Source organism: Budorcas taxicolor, chromosome 15 (genome assembly GCF_023091745.1).
Source record: "Budorcas taxicolor isolate Tak-1 chromosome 15, Takin1.1, whole genome shotgun sequence".
Classification (NCBI taxonomy): Eukaryota; Metazoa; Chordata; class Mammalia; order Artiodactyla; family Bovidae; genus Budorcas; species Budorcas taxicolor.
The window spans coordinates 45,973,561-45,997,217 of record NC_068924.1 but is presented as its reverse complement, the minus strand read 5'-3'; the positions used below and the strand labels follow the sequence as shown (position 1 = coordinate 45,997,217).

General features: G+C 48.1%; 1 protein-coding gene across 1 annotated transcript; it reads left to right on the top strand.

Annotated features, from left to right (window-relative positions):
- Positions 1-5,458: 5,458 nt before the first annotated feature.
- Positions 5,459-15,622, top strand: CCKBR (cholecystokinin B receptor). Its single transcript, XM_052653233.1, has 5 exons — positions 5,459-5,609; positions 13,868-14,119; positions 14,271-14,520; positions 14,803-14,975; positions 15,084-15,622. The coding sequence occupies exons 1-5, from the start codon at positions 5,459-5,461 to the stop codon at positions 15,620-15,622; spliced, it is 1,365 nt and encodes a 454-aa protein (XP_052509193.1).
- The last annotated feature ends 8,035 nt before the right edge of the window (positions 15,623-23,657 follow it).

The following is a 23,657-nucleotide window of genomic DNA, read 5'->3' as shown; positions in this document are numbered from 1 at the left end:
TTGGAGTGGTTAGCCTATCCCTTCTCCAGGGGATCTTCCCAGGCCAGGAATCAAACCAGGGTCTCCTGCAGTGCAGGCAGATTCTATACAAACTGAGCTATCAGGGAAGCTCTAGGACCTCACCAAAATGGCTCTTTCTGTGGCCAAGGCTCTCCAGGTCCTTGAATTCTGAGTACATTTCTCATCCTCATTATCTTGGTCCAGAAGCAGCATTTGAATGCATTCAGTGTGTCTCTTTTTGCTTTTATGATGCCTTTCTCCCCTTGTTCTCCCCTCACCCCTCTAAATGCTCCTTCTTGGGCTCTTTTGCTGGTTGATCTTTCTCTATCCAGCCTTCAAATAATGGTCTTTTCCAGACTTCTCATCTGGTCCTCATTTCTCCTTATTCAACATACTTTCGTTAATTCTATGGTTTGCATTAATTCCTACAACCTATGTATTCAGCTTTCTACTGGAATTCCTACCTATGTGTCTAAAAGGCATCTGAAACTATACTGGTCCCAAGTGGACCAGATTCCCTAGTGGGAACTTCTGTCTGATAGCTATTACTTTCTCTATGAAGTCAGGGGCTGTGTTATTTGTTGTGAGTAAAAGTGTGTGTGTGTGTGTGTGTGTGTGTGTGTGTGTGTGAGTGTGGGTGTGTACAGGCACTTACCAGAGTTAGAGATGCAATAAGAGAATTTATGAATCAAGAAAATTTGAAAAAACAGTTTGTAAAATGAGAAGACAGTGACCAGAGAAACAATAAAAATTTTACTCTTTCTAGGAGCACCTGAATTCTGATTTCCCAACTCCCTGATTTCCCAATTCCTCCCTGGAATTGTGGTTTTTTTTCACCTAGTAGCTTTGTGGCTTTGGGTAAGTTATTGAAACTCTTTCTCAGCCTTTTTTTTTTTTTCATTTAAAATGATAATCAATAATATTGTGCTCAAATTTGTAGTTTTTTTGTGAGGATTAAAGACAATATGCTTGGAACAGTAGGTGATTATCAAAGTTTCACCAGAAATATTATTCATTTTAAATTTCGTCCTTCTCTGTCACTTTCCACAAACAAATGGCCTCTAAATTCTGTCTCTCAATCAGCCTTGCAAGGCAGGAGACACAGGTTCGATCCCTGATCAGGGAACTGAAATTGTACATGTCCAGAGACCACTAAGCAGGCACACAGCAACCACTGAGCCTGCCTGCCACAGCCGCACTGAGCCTGCGTGCCACTGCTGGAGAGCCCCTTTGCCACAGCAAAAGATCCCGCCTGATGCCACAAAGATGCAAGGATGCAGCCAAATAAATAAACATTTAATAAATAAATAAATTCTGTCCCTCTTCCTTCTAAGTATCTCTCAGAGCCATCTTCACTACTTCCATGACTTCAGTTCAAACCACTGTCGATTCTTCCCTGAATTATTGTCATGGATCCCCACCTGACCCCACTCCTAAAGTTGCTCTCCACACCAGTTGCTACTGCAATCTTCCCAAGGTTTTCTAAATCTTAACAAATTTCCAGTGCCCTCACTCCTTCCTTGCATGGCTTGCAAGAGTCTGCATTTGCTATTTCCTGAGATGAGAGGTGTGTTACTTTCTAGGGCTACAGTAACAAATTATCATGAAATTGGTAGCTTAAAAACATCCATTTATTAGCTCACAGACAATAAAGCTGGGTTCTTCGCTCAGAGTGGTTATCACCAGGCAGAACTCAGAGTGTCAGTCAGACTTAATTCTCTTCTGGAGACTCTGGGGGAAAATCTGCTTTCAGGTTCATTCTTGTCATTAGCAGGATCCAATTTCTGTGGTTGTAGGACTGTGGCCACTCTTTTCTTGCTGGCTGTCAGCCAGAGATGGCTCTCAACTAGAGGCCATTCTCAGGCGCTTGTATGCCCTCCTCCGTCCTCAAGCTAACTACAGCCACCCCCATTTCTTGCCTCATTGCCCCCTCCATTTTCAACCCAGCTACCCTCTATCAAATCTGTTCTTCACATCTCTTTGTCTTCCTCTTCTGCTGCCAACCAGAGAAAACTTGTGGCTTTTGAAGGGATTCATATGGTAAGGACAAACTGGATAATCTATCATAAGGTCAACTGATTAGCATTGTTAATTATATTCACAAAAATCCCTTTTGCCCATGTACCATAATCTTAGGAGTAATGTCTTGTCACATTCACAAGTTCCACCCACACCCAAGGGAAGGCGATCATACAAGAGGGACAGTCATTAGGAATCATCTTGCAATTCTGCCCACCCAAGAAGGAAAGCAGGGAGAAACACCCCTGAGAAATGCTGAGATCCTGAGCTGAGATCAGAAGGATGAGTAGAAGTTAATTGGGTAAGGAAGGAAATCTTCCAGAGAGAATGTGCAAAAGACATTTAACTAAAAGACATATATCTGAAAACTGAACTAAGAGAAGGCCAGTGACTTCAGTGGAGAGAACAAGAACCACAGTGATTTGAAACAAGGTAGTTAGAGAGATCAGTAGTAGTCAGGCCATGCAGACTTCATCAGTTCAGTTCAGTTCACTCAGTAGTGTCCAATTCTTTGCAGTCCCATGGACTGCAGCGCGCCAGGCTTCCCTGTCCATCGCCAACTCCCTTACTCAATCTCATGTAAGGGAACTTATTCAATCTCATGTCCATCGAGTCGGTGATGTCATCCAACCATCTCATCCTCTATCATCCCCTTTTCCTCCCGCCTTCAATCTTTCCCAGCATCAAGGTCTTTTCAAACGATTCGCTTCTTCGCAGCAGGTGGCCAAAGTATTGGAGTTTCAGCTTCAGCATCAGACATTTCAATGAATATTGAGAACTGATTTCTTTTAGGACTGGCTGGTTGGATCTCCTTGCAGTCCAAGACTTCATAGACTCTATTAAAATGCTTTCTCTATTCCCAGAGCAGAAGTCCAAAGAATGGCATGATCAGATTTGTATTCCAAACATAGCACTCTGGTTAAAGGTGGAGGGTGGATATAAAAAGGCATCCATTAAAATGTGGACAACTTAGGAAGCTAGGAGAGTAGTACAAGAAACAATGGGCAATGTGAGTGGAGATACAGCATAATGATTCAAGGAACACTCAGTAGCTAAAATCAACAGCACTTTGTGATTGATTGAACACGGGAGAGAAGCTGTTATGTTTCCCCAGGAAGCAGGCTGTAAGACAGAGATTACTGTGGAGGATGTTTACTAAGGAGTGCTCTCGGAGTCAACACCTGTGTAAGAAAGAGGATGAACGTGGGATCAGGGAAAGGGAGAAGCTGAGCAGCCCAACAAAGACCTCAGTCAACCCAGTCAACTCAGTCAACAAGGAGCTGGGAGCATATTTAAAAGTTGCCCTCTATCGGAGTGAGGGAAGTGAATCTTTATATCTTTCTGCTGATCAGTCATTGACTGTAGGATGCCTCAGAAAGGGAACCTGACCTTGAATGAGCTAGCTTTCTTCAGCTCAGGCAACTCTTGAAGGGACCGACAGTTGAGGGCTATCTTCCAGTGAAAAGGGAGACTAAATCCTTCTTTTTTTTTTTTTGAGCAGAAATCTGGGCTTTTCATCACAACCTTCACCATAGGGGTGCAGGAGCATAAGGGAGTAAGGCATTCAAGATTATCTGTAAATTTCTGATCTGTGCATCTTGATGGATGCACTTATGACCATGTGTTGTCATCACAGGTTTACCTGTCATTTCCCCTACTAGCTTGGGAAACTGGCACAGACTGTATTGGACAGCTAGTATACAGCCCTCTACCTGGCGCATTGCTGAATACGTGAATGCCAGTCTGTTTCTCCTATTTCCACTCTCCTCCCCCCTACATTACCTTTGCTTCCCTGCCCCACACCCTACCTTCATCCAATATGGGAAAAGTTCAGCAGGTTATCTGAGCCCTCACCTGTGCTGGAACTGAACAAACAGCAAATCGGGCTGCTATGGTGGGGAAGGCAGGCAGTGCCAGGAGAAGGGGGGTTGGGTTGACGACATTCCCTCTGACCTCAGGCTTAAATCCTCTTTCAATATCTTTAGCCTCTATAAACTCAGTGCTAGCTGGATTAGGTCCTCTTCAAAAGACTGACTGGATAAGTCTCTGAATTCCCCATAAACTCAGACCTCGCCCTCAGTCTAATGTTCTCTTTGACTGGTAACGCCTACCTCTGACAGCTACTGCTGTCAGGCCAGAGAATGAAATTCCCAGTTGGTCGAAGTTTCTTTGGAGTGAAGAAGAATGACATGGAGCAGGGGGAAAATATTAGTGGAGGCAAGTCCTACCCAAGTAGCTGAGTCCACAGCAGTCCTGCGCATGCCCCCTTCAGTTGTGTTTCCTCCCCAGTGCTCCCGTTCCAGCCCCCAACCCCCCTCCCCCCCGCCCCACCGTGGGAACCTGACGCCCTACGCCGGCTGCTACACCTGCGCTGAGAACAAACAGGGAGTTTCAGTGCGTCGAGTGAGGGTGGGCGCTGCCTGGAGACCACAGAGAAAGCCCGCCGCCTCCTCCCATGTTAAGCCTGCGCTGTGCTGGGAACCGAACCATACCTCACCTTCACCCCACCTCACTCCTGTTTATCCCGGGGAGTTCTCGCCGCTACCCCGGTCGCCCCTCGATCCCCAAGTCACTCTTCCTCCAGGCAGCCCTTTTCCCCAGCGGGGCGGGAATGCTGCCCCATTCCCATCGTTGCCCGCTGGGGAGGGTTCCTTGGGCGCTTTGCGTGGAAGCCTGTGTGTTGGGCCTGATGTAGGAGGTGAGGGTGCGGCGAACAGATGCAGGGGCTGCCCCTGCCCCGAGGCGAAGAGCTGCAGGGAACGACCAGCGATGGTGTCACGGTCACTGCGGCCACTGCGGCATAGTAGGGTACCGTGGCGCTTCCCGCGGGCTAAGGCGTCTGCGCCGCAGCCAGTGATCCCCGCTTCTCGGTGGCCACCTCCTGGTTCCCCGACCCACCAGGAAAAGATGCTAAACCCCGCGGCAGCCGCACCCTACCCTGTCCCTCTTAACGCTGCCTTCTTACCCAGCCTCCCTCCTCGCAACCTCTCCATCCACTACTAACCTCTCCCCAAACCTCGCCAACACACACAGATACACACGCTCCCGAGAATTCCCCGGAACCGGGACGCTGGTGAAGAGGACTGGGCTGGAAGGAAATCTCTAAGAGAAGAAGGGAGAAATCTAAGGGGTGGGGTGCGGACAGGCCCCCCGGACGGGAGGCAGGACAGCCCCCGGGCGAGGGGCGGAGGGGCGCGGGTAAGTCAGGAGCAGGAGAGCGGGGCGGAGAGTCACCTGGCTGGACAGAGGCGGTCCCGAGCTTGGGAGGGAGGCGAGCAGAGGCGGGGCGCGCAGAGGAGGAGCGGAGGGACAGGGGCCAAGGTTGGGGGCGGGAACCAGGCGGGGCGCGAGCCTCAGCCGGAATCGCGGCGGGAGCAGGTGGAGCCGCAGCGGGAGCTCGCCCGGGCGAGCGCTGGGAGGCGGCGGCTGAGCCGTGGCCATGGAGCTGCTGAAGCCAAACCGGAGCGTGCTGGGATCCGGACCCGGGCCGGGGGCTTCCCTGTGCCGCCCGGGGGGCCCCCTCCTCAACAGCAGCGGCACCGGCAACCTCAGCTGTGAGCCCCCACGCATCCGCGGAGCCGGGACACGAGGTGGGTGCCTCCCTAAGCCCCCTCCGCGAGCTCCTTCTCACTGCACCCCACAGCACTCACGGAGGCCCCCATAGCCTCCTTAAACGCCCACACCATCCCTTCATAGTACTCCCTCCATCCCCAGACAGCTCCCCTGACACATCTGTCCTCCACAGCTCATAAAACTCCATCACAGCTTCACACTACCTGGTCACAGTCCCCTCACACCCTGGTCCCCTCGCCACCCCCAGAGCTCTTGGTCACCCCCAAAACGCATCACCTTCACCAACACACAGCCCACTGCTAGAGACAGTGGGAAGGCAAGGACCTCCTCTGGCCAATCCCTTCCAAGTCTCTTCTTTCCTCTTGCAGTCAGTTCAGGCAGCCTCAATGGGAAAGGAAAGGAAGGAAGAAAGGCAAGACTGGGGGGATGAAGGGGGCTGGCTGCGGGCAGAGGCGGTCTGGAAGACCTGAATGGGAAGTTACAGTCAATTACAAACAATTACAGTCTCCTGTGTTGCCCGCCCCAACCCCTTGCCTTCCCCAAGAGATCCCCTAACCTGAATTAGGCTGGATGTTGGGTTGGGGGCTGATCTCCTTTGCCCTCTTCCTCAAATCTCCTTGCCTCCCAAGCTGGAGTTCTCAAGGCTCTATACCCTCTCTCTTTTGGTGTCTCCAAGTAATGTCTCTAGGTCCCTTCCAAGCCCCCTCTCCAACCTGCCTTTCCTTAGGTTTCACCTTTCTAGAGCCTGGCTGCCCCATTCATCATCCCGCCCCTTGGGCCACCTTTCCCTCCCACCCCCAGGCTGCTCTCACTCACCCAGTCCCTGGAATGACTTTCACTCCTCCCTTCACTCAATATCTACATTTTCTTGATGACCCAGCTCCAGTCATATTTTCCCCTTCCCATACCTTTTCTTTCCTTAAGTGGTTACTAGACAGCTGCTACTATAGTCCCTAGGCTAGGTGCCAGACACACAGGACTAAACTAGAGCCAGTCTGGACTCTCATCTTCAATGCAGGAAAGAGACAAAAACCAATGGGAGAAACCACAGTCAGCATTTAGAATTCCCATGAGAGGGACCAAATTGTGGACACCCAAAGGAGATGAGATCTGAAAACTTCACAGAGGGAACCTTGAAGCTGGAGTTCAGGAGGCAGAAAAGTAATAAGTGGGATTCCAGGAGAGGGAACAGCATTAAGCAGAAGGAAATTATTCCAAGCTCTAGAAGGGAAAGTGGGAATAAACTGTAATTGAAGCATTTATTTACCTCCATAAAATATCAAATGCTTTCTCAGCTCGCGGTTATACACTGTCTCATTCTTACACTTGGATACTTTCACTCAACAAATATTTATTGAATCAGAGATTGTGCTAGGCACTAGGGACAGGAGTAAAACAAAACTGACACAGTTCTTAATTAAAGGAGCTCACAGTTCAGTCAGAGAGACAGACAAGTAAGCAGGGATTTGCCAGACAACAAGGGACGTGCCTTGAGAGGGATGTGGGAACACAGATGAGGAGCACCTCTAGCCTAGCTTAGCCTTGGGAATCAAATTTGGCCTTCTGAGGAGGTAAAGGGTAAATTGAAAAAAAAATTAAAATGCTGAGGGAAGTACTCTGTGACAACCTAGAGGAGTGGGAGGGGGTGGGAGATGGGAGGGAAGTTCAAGAAGGAGGGGACATATTGTATACATGTGGCTGATTCATGTTGATTCATGGCAGAAAACAGCACAATACTGTGAAGCAATTATCCTCCAATGAAAAATTTAAGAAGAAAAAACCTGAGGGAAAGTCAGCCAGATGAAGGGGCACAAAAGGCAAAAATCATCTCAAGCAGAGGAACAGTATGTATAAACACCCAGAGTTTAAATCCATGGCACTTTCGTCCAGTGTATCACAGTTTCTGAGTGCCTGGAACATGTACCGTAAGAGAGGAATGATGAACACTCAGGATGAAGACCAGCCTAGAGAGATGCCAGAAAAATGTGTGGAACTGTCTAAGGAGTATGGATTTTATCCCAAGGTCAATGGGAACTGCTGGAAGGTGAAGTAGTACTGCCAGGATTAGTTCTGTAGTAAAGAGGTTGGATTGGAGGACAAGAGATGGGCAGAGGGGCATCCCTTTGAAGGCTATTGTGTTACACTGGCCCTGGTGAAAGATGATACTGGCTTAGGCTGAGTTACTGGCAGTGGAGATGGAGAGAACTGGATGGATTGGAGAGATACTTCAGGAAGTGAAACCCACAGAACTTGATGATTTATTAGAAACGGAGAGGGAAGAAGAGGTCAAGGGGCGACATCTAGGTTTCTGGCTTAGACAACTGGGTAGTTGTGCTGTATATTGAGGATAATAAGGAAGCAGAAACATTTGAAAGAGGAGATTATCCATTCAATTTGGAACCCACTGAGTTTAAATGCCAGTGAAATATCCAGGTGGAGTTGCCCAGTAAGCTGTTGAATCCAGGGATCTGGGCGGTACAAGCTGGAAAGGAAGACTTGAAAGGTTTTTGTTTGTCTAGAGGAGGTAATGAAAGCCATGAAACTAGATTAAATCATACAAAGATTGTGTCAGATTAAAAAAAAAAAAATAGAGGTCCTGGGATAAGACCTTGAGGAAGACCAAGTTTTAAAAGCCAAGCAGAAGAAGAGGAGTCCATGAAGGAGATCTAGACGAAACCATTAGAGAGACAAGAAGGCAAGGAAGAAAAAAAAAAGGAAAATTTCAAACAGGATATCACATGCTTCCAATATAAGTCAGATAAGGTCAGAATAACATCCTTCGGATTCAATGGAAAAGACATCTTAGGAGGAGATGTGGGGTTAGGGTTAGGGTGTTATTACTGACTACGGTCAGTTGAAGTTTGGGCCATGGAGAAGGGGTTATGAGAAGTGAACCAAGGCATGCAGATAAAAACTTCCATATGTTTTGAAGAGAGAGAGAGAGAGAGACAAAGAAAAAACAGGATAGTTCTAGAAATAACATGAGGTTGAGGAAGTGTGTGTGTGTGTGTGTGTGTGTGTGTGTGTGTGTACATGCACGTGCACATATAGTTTGTCTTTTGAATGTGTACGTGTTGCAGAGAAAAAACCAGTGTTTAAATGTTGATGGGGAATGGGCCTAGAGAGAGGGAGGCTGAGTGCAGAAGACAGAGGGGCTAGTTGATAGAGGAAGGGACCTTGAGCAAGCAGAATGTGCAGTGATTCAGAGCCCAAGCCATCTAGATGCTGCTGCCCACACACACCTGCATGTGATACCCGCAGTCAGAGACTGTCAGCCACACTCACTCAGCTATTACCCCTACAGACACATCTCACCCAGGCTCACCCAGTGTTACGAGGAGAAACGTGGCTGTTACGCACATTATTCTGATATAATCCACATACACTTAAATATTTCCAGTGTTCACTCAGAAACTGCACACAGAATGGACTTATGGACACAGAGGGGAGGGAGAGGGTGGGACAAATTGCGAGAATAGCATTGAGATATATGCATTACCATTTGCAAAACAGATAGCTAGTGGGAGGCTACGGTATAGCCCAGGGAGCTCAGCTCAGTGCTCTGTGATGACCTAGACAGGCAGAAGGAGGAGGGGTGGGAGGGAGGCTCCAGGGGGAGAGGACATGCATATACACACAGCTAATTCATGTTGTTGTACAGCAGAAACCAACAAAGCCTTGTAAAGCAATTACACTGCAATTTACAAAATAAATAAAATGGGGAAAAAAGAAGGTACCCACAGAAAAACAGACGCCACCCACACTTACTTTAATATTGCCCATTGTCATTTCGATGTTACTCATCCATCAAATACACATGCTTTCATTTTTTTTATTATCCACATATAATCAAATACTACTCATGCTTACTTAAGGAACCCATCTCCAGGTATCACCTATAAAGTCAACCTATATATAGATATATTACCTAGATACAACTCTTACATATTCAGATAATACCTGCAAAGACTCAGATACTACCTGTGGTCATTCAGACGCTGTTATTTTACTCAATCAGGTTAACATCCTAATCTGTTAACATTTAATATGTACACTCACTTAAATATTGCCCATATACACTTTCATATTACTTCTGCTCAGTCATCTAGGACCACCATCAGCTGGATATTTCCCTCATTCACATACAGACCTCTGAATGTAACCCATGCTTCCTGTAGATGTTACCTACAAAACAAGGTGTTATCTGTAGACCCTCGCTTATTCAAATGTTACAACACTTCCTCAGATATTACCTAAACTTAAAAGTAATCCACACTCAATCAGATATTACCTATAGACACATAGCTGTCACCCTTCTCCAGATATTGCACACAGAAATATGTGTTAATCTCACCCACCCAGATATCATCTCTAATACTCAAGTATTCCCAAGGCTTACTCTGCTCCCATTCACAATCAGCTGGATGATATCCATGCTCACCACAGAAGCACGGGTAATACTTTGATGTCCGTGTGATGGGTAACCAAATCCAACACACCAGTGAACAGCAGGATCTGAGGCGTCAGCAGCTTCACTGTTCTGTGGAATCATTTCTTAGAAAAGCCTGTTCTTGTCATATGTGAAATCATCTGGATTTTTGTACCCACACTTGTCTGCCCTCATCTGGATGGAACAAATGCAGATGCTCTAGACACCAGAAGCAGAACTGAACTGTTCCAGTCTTCCGAGTCCCCTGGCCTGACTTCTGATCTGCTCGCGTGGCACAGTGGTAAAGAAGCCACCTGCCAATGTAGAAGACGTAAGAGACTCAGGTTCAATCCCTGGGTCAGGAAGATCCTCTGGGTGAGGGCGTGGCAACCCACTCCAGTGTTCTTGCCTGGAGAATCCCATGGACAGAGGAGCCTGGTGGCCTACAGTCCACAGGGTCACAAAGAGTCCCACATGACTGAGCGATTTAGCACACACTCATCCCCAGCAGAATGACACCCACAGGTAGACTGTCAAAGCACTGATGGCTGTACCCCAGATGAATGAATGAGAAGTGTGCTTTTCACAACTTAGAGTGCCATCCAGATTTAGGTGTGGTTATTGAATCAAGAACTAGTCGAAAGGGGGCTCCTGGTGGTCCAGCGGTTAGGACTCAGTGCTGGCACTGCCGGGGCTCCACAGTGCAGCCAAAAAAAGAAAAATCTACTTGAAGAGAAACATCCAGAGGACAGAGGAGAATGTGAGAGAGATAATAGGACTAGAGAGATAAGGGATGGGAGGAGAGGAGAGGAGAAGGGCGTAGAGGGGCAGTGGACTGAAAGGAGACACAAAAAAATGCAAGGTAGACCACCTGTTCTATATTCTTGGGTCCAAGGACCTGTCTGACAGAGATCCCCCCTCCCAAATGTTCTTTATTTCCCCCTATACACACACACACACACACACACACACACACACACACACCCCTCAAATTGTCACACATAAGCAAACCTTCCATAAGCCTCCCCTGCAGAGAGGGAGCCCAGCTTCTAAATGAGACATAGACAGTTTGTGTATAATAGTAAAAGTAACACATCCCAAATCACAGCCTGTTATTGACCCCTTCCCCTGTACCACCTAAAAGATTCTCCAACATGGGTCTCCAAAGAAACAGAGGCAGTGAGGCAGCAAGGAGAGTGCATGCTGGAGCTTTAGAAGCACAGAGATGAAGGATGGATGAGGAGAAACAGAGCAGATGCATTTATTTGGACAGTGACAGAGATCCAGTTAAGATTCATTAGCAAGCAGGTGTTAACGCCTCCTGTGCAGGAAGCATTATGCCAAATGCCAGGGACATGCTGAAGAACAAGATGGGCATTGCCCCTGCCCTCAAGAGCTCATAGTCCAGTGGCAGAGGCAGAACATGACCATAATAATAGGGTAAGAAATGCCAGGGTAGAGTATGACAGAGAAGTGAGGGAGCAGCAGGAGACAAAGCGTTTTGGAAATGTAGAGACAAGATTCCGCTCCGATTCGGCTCCTTACTTGCTGTGTGCTCTGAGGAAGTAATGTCATTCCTGGACTCAGTGAGGGTACTGCACTGCTTAGTAGCTCAGTCGTGTCTGACTTTTTGCGACCCCATGGACTCTAGCCTGCCAGGTTCCTCTGAGCATGGGATTTTTCAGTCAAGAATACTGGAGTGCGTTGCCACTTCCTTCTCCAGGGAATCTTCCCAACCCAGGAATCGAACCGGCATCTCCTGTGTCTCCTGCATTGCAGACATTTCAGTTAGGAGGTTTCTTGTAAATAGCACTTCCTTGAAGTCTACAACAACTTCTGGATAAGTACATAACTATTGATATGGGGGAAAAAACAGTTTAATTTGGGAGTTAAGGCAAAAGTCAGCCAATGTACAGGGCTATGGAGAGTGATACAGCTCTGGGCCCTTCCCTCCCCCAACCTGGTAGGCTCTGTCCCTGCCCTCTTTCCTTCCAACCTCCAGTCTCCCTCACACTGAGGCCATGGGCACAGGTGACTGGGTCCAGTTTAATTCAATTCAGTTTTGTCTTGGTTGTGATATGGCAGCCCAGTGATGAATCGTTCCCCCCAACAGGCAATGACACAAGTGAACGGGGTCAGCCCTTTGTCCTGCCCAGCAGTGCTACGTGTCCTTCCTGTGAGCTCCCAGAGCATTCTGTCATTCTTCAACCTCACTTCTTATCACACCGTGTGACAGATATCTATTTATACGTCTGAGTTTCCCTCTAGACTTCTAGAATGTGAGCTCTCAGATGAGAGCTCTCGGAGCATTTGTCATGTTCATCTCTTTGTCCCCAGTGCCTAGTATAAAGATAATCCTCTGAAATGCTTGTGGAGTGAGAGGGAATGTTTATAGATAATTAAAATACAAGGCAGAAAGTAAAGGCCGTTCTAACAGGTGTGTAGGGAACATGCATGGGTCAGAAGAAGGGGAGATTAGCTCCAAATAAGGTGTCCAGAGAGGCCTTATAGAGGAGGGAGCAGTCAGTCCGAGTCTTGAAAGACAATAGTAAGTAGGAGTTCACTAGATAACAGAAAACAAGTTTATTATTAAGAGTCCTTCCCTGGTGGCTCAGACAGTAAAGCACCTGCCTATAATGCGGGAGACCCGGTTTCAATCTCTGGGTGGGGAAGATCCCCTGGAGAAGGAAATGGCAACCCACTCCAGTATTCTTGCCTGGAAAATCCCATGGACGGAGGAGCCTGGTAGGCTACAGTCCATGGGGTCCCAAAAAGTCAGACACGACTTAGCGACTTCACTTTCACTTTCAGTGGGGGGAGGAGGGTATTAATAGTGGTAGGGGCGCAGTGAAAGAGCAGTTTAGGCTGATAAACCAATGTGAGCAAAGGAGAGTCATGAGTGCACCTGATGCCTCCCAGAAACTGAGTCATCTGGTGGCTTAAATGAGTGCATTGCAGGGATGAGGTGAGAGGAGGAAAAGGCCAGTTCTGGGAGAATCTTGAGGGCAAGATGAAGACAGTTGAGAGTAGGTAAAGGGTCTTTTTGCTTGTTTATTTAGTGATTATTTAGCAGTCAACAGGGTTGAATGCTACCAGGAGGTCATCAAGTAGAATAGGCTGAGAAAGGAACTTTGGATTTGGTAGTTAAAGCTTAGTAATCATGAAAAGAAGTGTAATGAACACTTATGAACAGTAATGGGGAAGAGGTCACTGAATTGTAATAGATTGAGGAGTGGATGAAAAGATGCAAATAATCTCTTCAAAAAGTTTGGCTGCAAAGAGAATGAAGGATTTGGAGCAAACCTTGAGAACAGACAGGGTTTCTTAAGGAAGGGTAGAGTTAGGCCACTTTAACTAGGCTTCTAGAGGTTAAACAGAGAAGGCAATGGCACCCCACTCCAGAACTCTTGCCTGGAAAATCCCATGGACGGAGGAGTCTGGTAGGCTGCATTCCATGGGGTCTGGAAGAGTCAGACACGACTGAGCGACTTCACTTTCACTTTTCACTTTCATGCATTGGAGAATGAAGTGGCAACCCACTCCAGTATTCTTGCCTGGAGAATCCCAGGGATGGGGGAGCCTGGTGGGCTGCCGTCTATGGGGTCGCACAGAGTTGGACACGACTGAAGCGACTTAGCAGCAGCAGCAGCAGAGGTTAAAAGGGTAACAGATTCAAGTTCACCATTTACTGAGTGGGTCCTGGGCCAGTGGGGGAGGGGGAGGATTTGAGAAGCAGGGGATCTGGCTGGGTAGTAGGGCTTGAAAAGTTGGGAATAAGTGAGACTGGGTAGCCCAGCTGAGTGGGGGCCAGAACCCATCCTGCCACCTCACCTCTTTCCTACCCAGAATTGGAGCTGGCCATTAGGGTCACCCTCTACGCTGTCATCTTTCTGATGAGTGTTGGAGGAAATGTGCTCATCATCGTGGTCCTGGGGCTGAGCCGCCGTCTGAGGACCGTCACCAATGCCTTTCTGCTCTCACTGGCAGTCAGCGACCTCCTGCTGGCTGTGGCTTGCATGCCCTTCACCCTGCTGCCCAATCTCATGGGCACATTTATCTTCGGCACAGTCGTCTGCAAGGCGGTTTCCTACTTCATGGGTAGGTAAACAATCGCCCTGACTCCCTTGGCCCTCCCCTCTCCTAAAGTCCTTGCCGCATGTAGGGGTCTGTCTTCACCTGGAGTGTGGAAGTCACACTGGGGAGTGTGTAGCGCAAGTTCCCTGGGTAACCGTTTCCTCTTCCCTCCTAGGGGTGTCTGTGAGCGTGTCCACGCTAAGCCTCGTGGCCATCGCCCTGGAGCGGTACAGCGCCATCTGCCGACCACTGCAGGCGCGCGTGTGGCAGACGCGCTCCCACGCGGCTCGTGTAATCGTAGCCACGTGGATGCTGTCCGGACTGCTCATGGTGCCCTATCCAGTGTACACTGCCGTGCAGCCAGCAGGGCCTCGTGTCTTGCAATGCATGCACCGGTGGCCCAGTGCGCGGGTCCGCCAAACCTGGTGAGGGTGCCTATTACCCATCCCTGAGAATTCCCTTTTCTCATCTCCATCACTCACAAGCATTACCCAGAATCTTGCTCCAACAATTATCACGACCCACCACCCTGGGATCCCCATTCGGGGCTCCTCCCCAGTTCTCTAGCCCTTCCCAGCTGTACCCCTAATCCTACTTCTACCTCTGGGACGTGGTCACCAGCCCTAGAAACACAGTTCTTCAGTCTTCTTCCATCAGTGATTATAGCTGGACAGGGACCCACTGACTGGTCTGCGCTCTGTCTCCAGGTCGGTACTGCTGCTCCTGCTCTTGTTTTTCGTGCCTGGGGTGGTTATGGCGGTGGCCTACGGGCTTATCTCCCGTGAGCTCTACTTAGGGCTTCGCTTTGACGGTGACAGTGACAGCGAGAGCCAGAGCCGGGTCGGAAGTCAGGGAGGGCTGCCCGGTGGCACCGGACAAGGTGTGTGAAATCCAGGAGGGGGCGGGACTTTGGGAAGGGGCGGGACATAAAGTGGGTGGGGCGGAAATGTGTGCGATTTGAAGGATTCAGCCCACCGTCTGTGCTCAGGTCCCGCCCAGGCGAACGGACGTTGCCGGTCTGAGACCCGACTGGCGGGTGAGGACGGCGACGGCTGTTATGTGCAGCTTCCGCGCTCCCGGCCTGCACTGGAGATGTCTGCGCTGACCGCGCCCACACCTGGCCCAGGATCCGGCACCCGGCCTGCCCAGGCCAAGCTGCTGGCTAAGAAGCGCGTGGTGCGGATGTTACTGGTGATCGTTGTGCTTTTTTTCCTGTGTTGGTTGCCGGTGTACAGCGCCAACACGTGGCGCGCCTTCGACGGCCCCGGCGCACATCGTGCACTTTCGGGTGCGCCCATCTCCTTCATCCACTTGCTAAGCTACGCCTCTGCCTGTGTCAACCCCCTGGTCTACTGCTTCATGCACCGTCGCTTTCGCCAGGCCTGCCTTGACACCTGCACCCGCTGCTGTCCTCGGCCTCCGCGGGCTCGCCCCAGACCTCTGCCGGACGAGGACCCTCCCACCCCGTCCATCGCCTCACTATCCAGGCTGAGCTATACCACCATCAGCACGCTGGGGCCTGGCTGAGGGGTGGAGCGGGAGCGGGGCTGAGGCAGGACAGTCGGATTCCTACCAGCTCAGCCCCGTCCAAACACACAAGAGACGCAGACCAGCTGACACGAGAGACTGACTAACCCCAATGGCCAGGAAAGGGTGGCTTACCTGACACTAAGAAAACAAACCAGACCCTCACACAGAAAAGGAGGCACTCAGTGAGGGACTGAGCCTGGCACACAGAGCCAGGGCACTGACCTTGGACAGACCCAGCGTCCCTAGCCATGGACTGTCTCCACACTGTGGAAACCGGCAGGGGCTGACCTGCCTCACACGTACAGCAGGGGCATTGAATCTTTCAGGGCTCTGGAGCCTGGCACAGAAATGACTCCTGAGATGCTCCACTGTGCCCATAGTTTGACCTCACAGTGCCCTTCCCCAATCAGTGCTGCAAACACCAACCTGCCTAATCTCACACTCCCCGGACCAACGAGCTGTTTTGCACTAAGAAGTCCCTGCATTCCTTTCCAGTTAAATAATCCCTCACCGGACTTTTTCAAGAAATAATAAATGACTTGGTTTCCCCCTCAATTTCCTTTTTGGGCTTTTCTGGGGCACGTGAGGGGGCACGGGATTTGGGAGACTTCTCTGTCAGGTCCCTCCCCCTGCTGCTCACTCCTGCATGACCCCCTGCCCAAAAGCCCATGGTCTAAGTCTAGATGAGGCTATGTGAATTCCCTCTAAGTGGTCAACCTGGACCCACCTCACACCACAGTCATGAAGCTGGGAATGAGGATGGGGTGGGATACGCATGACGCATCATCATTCCTAAGCACATTGTCCTAAAGTGGTCCCCTTGTTAGGGTACTGTATTAATAGATGCTTATTAAAATTTTAATGAAAAAAGGAAGCAGTGTATGATAAGACTCAGTTTATTCACTGTGTATTTGTAATAATATGGGGTCAGAACAGAACAGATATACAGAATTAAAGAGTTGGGCCTTTTAATGCACTGTTACCTGTGGAAGCACCTTTTACTGGCCAGCAACAAGGAGAGGTGCGGTGGGAAAGGAGGTAGGGGGCTGAACCTGAATCAAAGTCCTGGATATCAATCTCCCTGTTGACTCTAAGACTGATCCAGCCCCAGAGAGAGGCAGAGACAGCAAATCACCCCTCCACACATACAGTGACAAACCAGGAAGAACAGATGATCTCACCGAGGGAACGCACAGAAATAGACAGAGGTGTGGTATGCTAGGAGAGGGCTCCTTGACACTTCATCTTGTAACAGGTAGAGAAACTGCGACCCAGCACAAGAAAGAAAGCGGCTCAAGATCATACAAGAAATTAAAGCAAGACAGAAATAATCTTATTGAAGTAGACACTGAGCTGGAGGTGGAAGAGAAGCCAGACCCTCTGGTGTCGATCCAAACTTTGTGAGCCTGGAGCTTATAAAATTGGGTGTCCCTTTCTTAAGAAAAAAAAAAAAAATACAAAATTACAGCTACAAAATTGCTAGGACACTGACCAGGGCCTTGGAAGAGATCGCTGCAAGAGAGGATCCCTGAGATGTAAGCTCCATTAGCTTCACAGCCAATAATACCTCTAAAATCCACCCACTAACGACATTGAACAAACACTGGATGAAGTGAAGGGCAGTGAGAAAGGAGAGTGGTCTGTTTACCAGTTCTGAGCTGCTCCTATCCATCCTCTCTGCAGGGCTCTCGGCTGCAAGAGGCAGGAGGAAGGAAGAAAAGGAGGGAGAAGGCGTTCCAAGCTGTCAACTAAGACAGTACTGGTTAAAAATAGAATCCCAGCTGGTCGGAGTTGTGGAAAGCAAGATATTGGGCCTTGCTCACTCATGCCAGCTTTTCCAGGGGGTGGGAGTAGGTTTGCTCACAGCCTTCATGGCACTCCCTGATCCTCATTCCCACCATCCTTTCTGAAGGAGATAACAGCCTTGAAGAGGGTCCCCCACTGTCAGTCCCTCCAGCTTGGGCCTGGGTTCCTAATGTCCATCAGATGGTGATGGGGAGCTCAGTAAGGGAGGGCTGATACTCATAGCTCATGAGCTCATGGAGAGCTCATACTCCAAACCTCTAAGCCTGGAATATGAGCTCAAGTATGGTGGTCCAGGGCTACCCTAGAACCTAGCACATAGGCAGAGCCTGAATAATGCCATTTCCCACACTGTGCAGTCTTTTCTTCTACAGAATACTTACACATCCGTCACCCTGTGCCCTATCTAGTTACCCGATGTGGAATTTGGGGTCCTTCCTTCTATTTCCCATCTCTGGAAATCTGACAAAACATTTCAGGTACAAATTTTAATATCACTGTCTCCATGAAATCCTGCTTGGTCATCCTCACAAAGCTTGTCTGCTCCTAGAGTACTTACTGCTTTCTCTCTTCTAGCATCCTTATTTATGTTCCAGCCTGATTTCCCATCCTGGGCAGGGAACAGAATGATGTCATGGGAAGATGACTGAGCCTGGGCCTAGAAAGTGGAGTGATGGATGGAGTAGGGGTGAAATCCAATGCTTCTTGATTCTGTGTGACAGAAGTTTATATATACTAATTTATCTCATTCTCAAAACTGTTCTCCAGAACATTTCTCTTCATTTGACAGAAGAGGAAAGTGAAGCTGAGAAAGCTTAAGGGAGTTACATGAGACCCTGCAGCTAGAAGGGAGACAGGAACTGAGCTCAGGTTGCCTCTAAAGCTTTGTTTCCTTCCATTATGCTGTTTTGCCTTCCTTCAAACCTTGAAGATCTGGGTACCAGTGGTCCTGCCTTTTAAAAGTTGTGTGATTTTGTGCAACTTATCTCAGTGAATCTCAGTCGCACCTGTAAAATGCGAAGAATTACATCATCTTCTGCAATATTATGATTTATAAGGAATACATATTAATGTATATATCTAGTCAATCTTTGTCCTATTCCTGGCACAGAGCTCCTTAGAATTTCCTAAGTGTTGAGAGCCCATGATGCTGGGAGGGATTGGGGGCAGGAGGAGAAGGGGACGACAGAGGATGAGATGGCTGGATGGCATCACTGACTCGATGGACGTGAGTCTGAGTGAACTCCAGGAGTTGGTGATGGACAGGGAGGCCTGACGTGCTGCAATTCATGGGGTCGCAAAGAGTCGGACACGACTGAGCAACTGAACTGAACTAAACTGAACTGAGAGCCCATAAGGTGTCTTTTATTATGTTAATGTAGTCACTTTGGGAAAATCCCTAGGTCACCTAAGGATGGAAGCTGGTTTGTCAGAGAAACTAACAGAAATCAACAAAGCAATCAGAGTCTGAGTCAATACAGGAGATGAAGGTTTAATCCCTGGGTTGAGAAGATCCCCTGGAGGAGGAAATGGCAACCCACTCCAGTATTCTTGTCTGGGAAATCCCATGGACAGAGGAACCTGGCAGGCTATAGTCCATGGTGTCACAAAGAGTTGAACACGACTTAGTTACTGTGCATGCACTCACAAAATTCAGACCCACTCCCTGACCCCCGAGGAAGGAAAAGCGTCTAGAGATTGAGATCAATCACTAAAAGCCAACAATTTAATCAGCTGTGCCGATGTAAGAAGCTTCCATAAAATCTCAAAAGGACAGGGACTGACAGGTTGGGGAACACAGGGAGATTTGGGGAGAGTGTCTCATTGGCAGAGGAGCTCTGTGCCCCTTCTCATGTATCTTGCCCTATGCATTTCATCCATTGGCTGTTCCTGAGTCATATCCCTTTATAATAAACCAATATCTAGTAAGTAAAATGTTTCTCTGAGTTCTAGGAACTGCTCTAGCAAAGTAATGGAACCCAAGTCAAGGGTGGGGAAATCTCCAATCTATAACTAGCTGGCCAGAGCACAAGTGATAAATTGGGTCTGGACAGGGGTGGGGCTTGAGGGGGTAGTCTTGTAGGATTGAGCTCTTAATCTGTGGGATCTGACACTATCTCCAGGTAGATAATATCTGAATTGGGTTGATTAAAGGACACCCGGTTGGTATGAGGGCATTGCTTGGTGGTGCAGTAAAAAAATGCACGTTATAATTGTCATCATAATCATAATCCACTTTGGTATTTTGAGAATTAAGAAAAGAATGCGCAAAAGTGCTTATGGGGGAATTCCTTGGTGGTCCAGTGGTTAGGACTCAGTGCTTCCACTGGTTTCACTGCCTGAGTTCAATCCTTGGTGGAGGAACCAAGATCCCAGTCAGTGCTTGTAATTGTAGAGATACATATCATAAGGAAGGTTACATTGAGATTGTTTCCAGACCAGGATGAAGGATTTGTACCTGGAAACACAGCCCTCTGCAGATAGAAAACCACCCCTAAATGAGGGGGACAGAACCCAGAATCCAAGAGGAGGATCAGAGTCTGCTAAGAGATGTTGTTAGGAAGTGGTGGAGTTAGAATCTGAACCCAGGTCTTCTTGACTCCAAAATCCATACTCTTTCACTATACATCCTGACTCTAACCTCCCAGAGGGAACATTCAGCCTGGGGAGATGGGAGAAATTGGAACCACTCAGGTCTCTTCTCAGGACTTCAAATAGAAAAACAGGTAAGTCTATAGCTCTACAGACTTGGATCCTTCAGTTCAGTTCACTTCAGTCCAGTTGCTCAGTCATGTCCGACTGTTTGCAACCCCATGAATCACAGCACGCCAGGCCTCCCTGTCCATCACTGACTCCTGGAGTTCACCCAAACTCATGTGCATCGAGTCGGTGATGCCATCCAGCCATCTCATCCTCTGTCGTCCCCTTCTCCTCCTGCCCCCAGTTCCTCCCAACATCAGGGTCTTTCGAATGAGTCAACGCTTCACGTGAGGTGGCCAAAGTTTTGGAGTTTCAGCCTCAGCATCAGTCCTTCCAAAGAACTCTCAGGACTGATCTCCTTTAGGATGGACTGGTTGGATCTCCTTGCAGTCCAAGGGACTCTCAAAAGTCTTCTCCAACACCATAGTTTGAAAGCATCAATCCTTCAGTGCTCAGCTTTCTTTATAGTCCAACTCTCACATCTATACATGACCATTGGAAAAACCATAGCCTTGAATAGACGGACCTTTGTTGGCAAAGTAATATCTCTGCTTTTGAATATGCTGTCTAGGTTGGTCATAACTTTTCTTCCGAGGAGTAAGCATCTTTTAATTTCATGGCTGCAATCACCATCTGCAGTGATTTTGGAGCCCCCTAAAATAAAGTCTGACACTGTTTCCACTGTTTCCCCATCTATTTCCCATGAAATGATGGGACCAGATGCCATGATCTTAGTTTTCTGAATGTTGAGCTTGAAGCCAACTTTTTCACTCTCCTCTTTCATTTTCATCAAGAGGCATTTTTTGTTTTTGGATCCTTCAGAAGCCCCAGTTCTAGCATCTCCATGCCTGGAAGGAAGCCACCACAGGGAGGCCAGTTCCACAAAAATTGAGGATGGCAGTTGTGCTAGAAATCTCATCCCCCTCAAACCTTCCAAGAAGGCAGGTTTCCAGCTAAGTCTCAGATATGGGGACAAATCAGAAAAGAGACAGTCTCACAGTGAACAGGCACAGAGGGCCTTGTGCCAGACAACTCTCACAGACAACTCAAGCCAGAGCCTTGGACAACCATATACTCTGGTTACTCAGGTCTGATTAGTGGAAAGCAAGGGATGCTTTAAGGAAAAACTGTTCCTTCAAGTTATCTCTGGGAGAGGAGAGGTGAGAGGGAAGAAAAGCAAATGGAAAGGGTGGAGAAGAAAGCAGGCCCCATCTGAGGTCAAAGCTTTGGGCTGGGATATAATGCCTATAGGTGGGGCCATGCTGGAAGTGGCAGCCCCTATTGCAGATTCTAACTGTGGTTCTCTGTCTGCTTCCTGTTCTCTGAATCTCATTTACTGTCCCCCAACCTTACGGGGCACTTGTTCAGTCAGATGCTTGGTCCGTTGCTAGCACCAGACATGAAGATTAACACCTCCCTTTTGGTAGGGCTCAGTCTTTTGGAAACAATTCTAGCCCAGCCATGTATCCACATCTTGAGAAAGGAAATAGTTAACCAAACAGGCACATTGTCTTAATCAAATTAGGCACTTTGTCTTAGTAAAACAGTCTGGGGCTCCAGAATACTCGCCTGACAGGTAAGTAGTAAGAGATAAGACATGCAAGGGCTCCTGAGGAAATTACATTTATTTAAATGGTAAGGCTGGTTTGAGTAAATTTCCCAGGGTGAAACAAATGGGCTTCAAGCAATGAGGGAAAGGCAGAACACAGGACATTACCTGACAGGATACAAGATTCCATCTAAGTGTCAGGGAACAGGGCTAACACTGCACGTGGGCAAGGAAAGGCAGGTGCAAAGACCCGACCTGGACAGGGACAGAGCATTCCAGGTGGGACTCAATCTATAGGCGGGGGGTGGGGCGGGGGGCGGATCTCTTTTTTGCCTTAAACCAGAGATAATCCCTTGATCCATCTAAATTTAGGCATATGGGCTTCCCAGATGGCTCCGTGGTAAAGAATCCACCTGCCAATGCAGGAAACGTGGGTTTGATCCCTGGGTCAAGAAGATCCCCTGGAATAAGAAATGTCAAACCACTCCAATATTCTTGACTGGGAAATTCCATGGACAGAGGAGACTGGCAGGCTACAGTCCATGGAGTCACAAAGAGTCAGACATGACTGAGTGACTGAGCTCAAGCACACACGTACAATCCTCCAGGAAGTAACAAGCAGCAATTCAGGAATTTAAGGGCCAGCCCCTGGGCTGCCTAGATGTAGGGATCTGTAGTTCATCCCAGAAAAGAGAAGAGTATAGGGTGGCTGAGGCAGGAAGCCTGGCTTTAAGTGCACTGAGAGAGGGAGAGGGCCCTCACATTGTCAGAGAACAGCTGCACCCACCAACTTGAAATGGTGATGCAGGTCAAACCAGAATTAGGCAGCAAAACTGGGGATCTGGCCAAAGGAGACCAATACGCAGCTCCAGGGTAAAGAGCTAACAACAGTTACCTGGTCTGAAAACCTATCTCACTGGAAGGATCTGGTACCCAGTATGCCCCAATGCCGTTAACTATGGATTGACTAGCTCTGACTGGTTACTTTCTATTTCTGAGCCTCACTTTCCCTCATCTGTTGGTATCCCTCACTTGGAAATATTTCATGACTTGCTATGTAGTTGTGAAGGCCACGTGAGCTGGAGCAGCTGTCTCCCAAGGAAACACACAAGCTCAGGAAGATTATTAGACACCCTAGCATTGAGAGCATGCTGGCAGCCACTGCCATAAGTAATCCAAAATAAAAATAATACTGAATCATAACATCATGTAATAAAGTCCAATAAACTGCCTTTCCCATGAGGAATACTTTAGAGTCTTTTTTTTAAATCTCAAACACTGATTTACTTATTTAATATTTTTATTAGTTATATATACACATAGTTCGAAGGGAATTCCTAGGTTGGTCAGTGGTAAAGAACCCACCTGCCAATGCAGGAGATTCAGGAGATGCGGCGTCGATCCCTGGGTCGAGAAGAGCCTCTGGAGGAGGAAATGGCAACCCTGTCCAGTATTCTTGCCAGAAAAATCCCATGGACAGAGGAGCCTGGTGGACCTTAGTCTATGGTGTCACAAAGAGTCAGACACGACTGAGGACACATACACATATAGTTTAAAGAATCATGTATTCTACAATATCAAGACAAACAGCAGTCCTCAGACCTCTAACTTGATCATTTCCCCTCCTACAGAGGGAATTACTTTCAAATCTCTTATCCATTTTTTCCTAGTATTTATTACCATGTCTTTTAATAACATGCTAATATTACTTCTGGTTCTTCTGTTTGGCAGTATTATCTATTGGCCACTCTCCAAGGAAGATGAGGGTTTAACTCTCATTTCCACCAAACAGACACACACACTCCTATATCCCCTTTTCACCCAATAAAATAATAAGATGTCACTGCTGTTGTTTAGTCACTAAGTTGTGTCCACCTCTGTGTGAGCCTAAGGACTATAGCCTACCAGGCTCCTCTGCAATTTTCCAGGCAAGAACACTGGAGTGGGTTGCCATTTCTTTCTCCAAAATAATAGCATAAT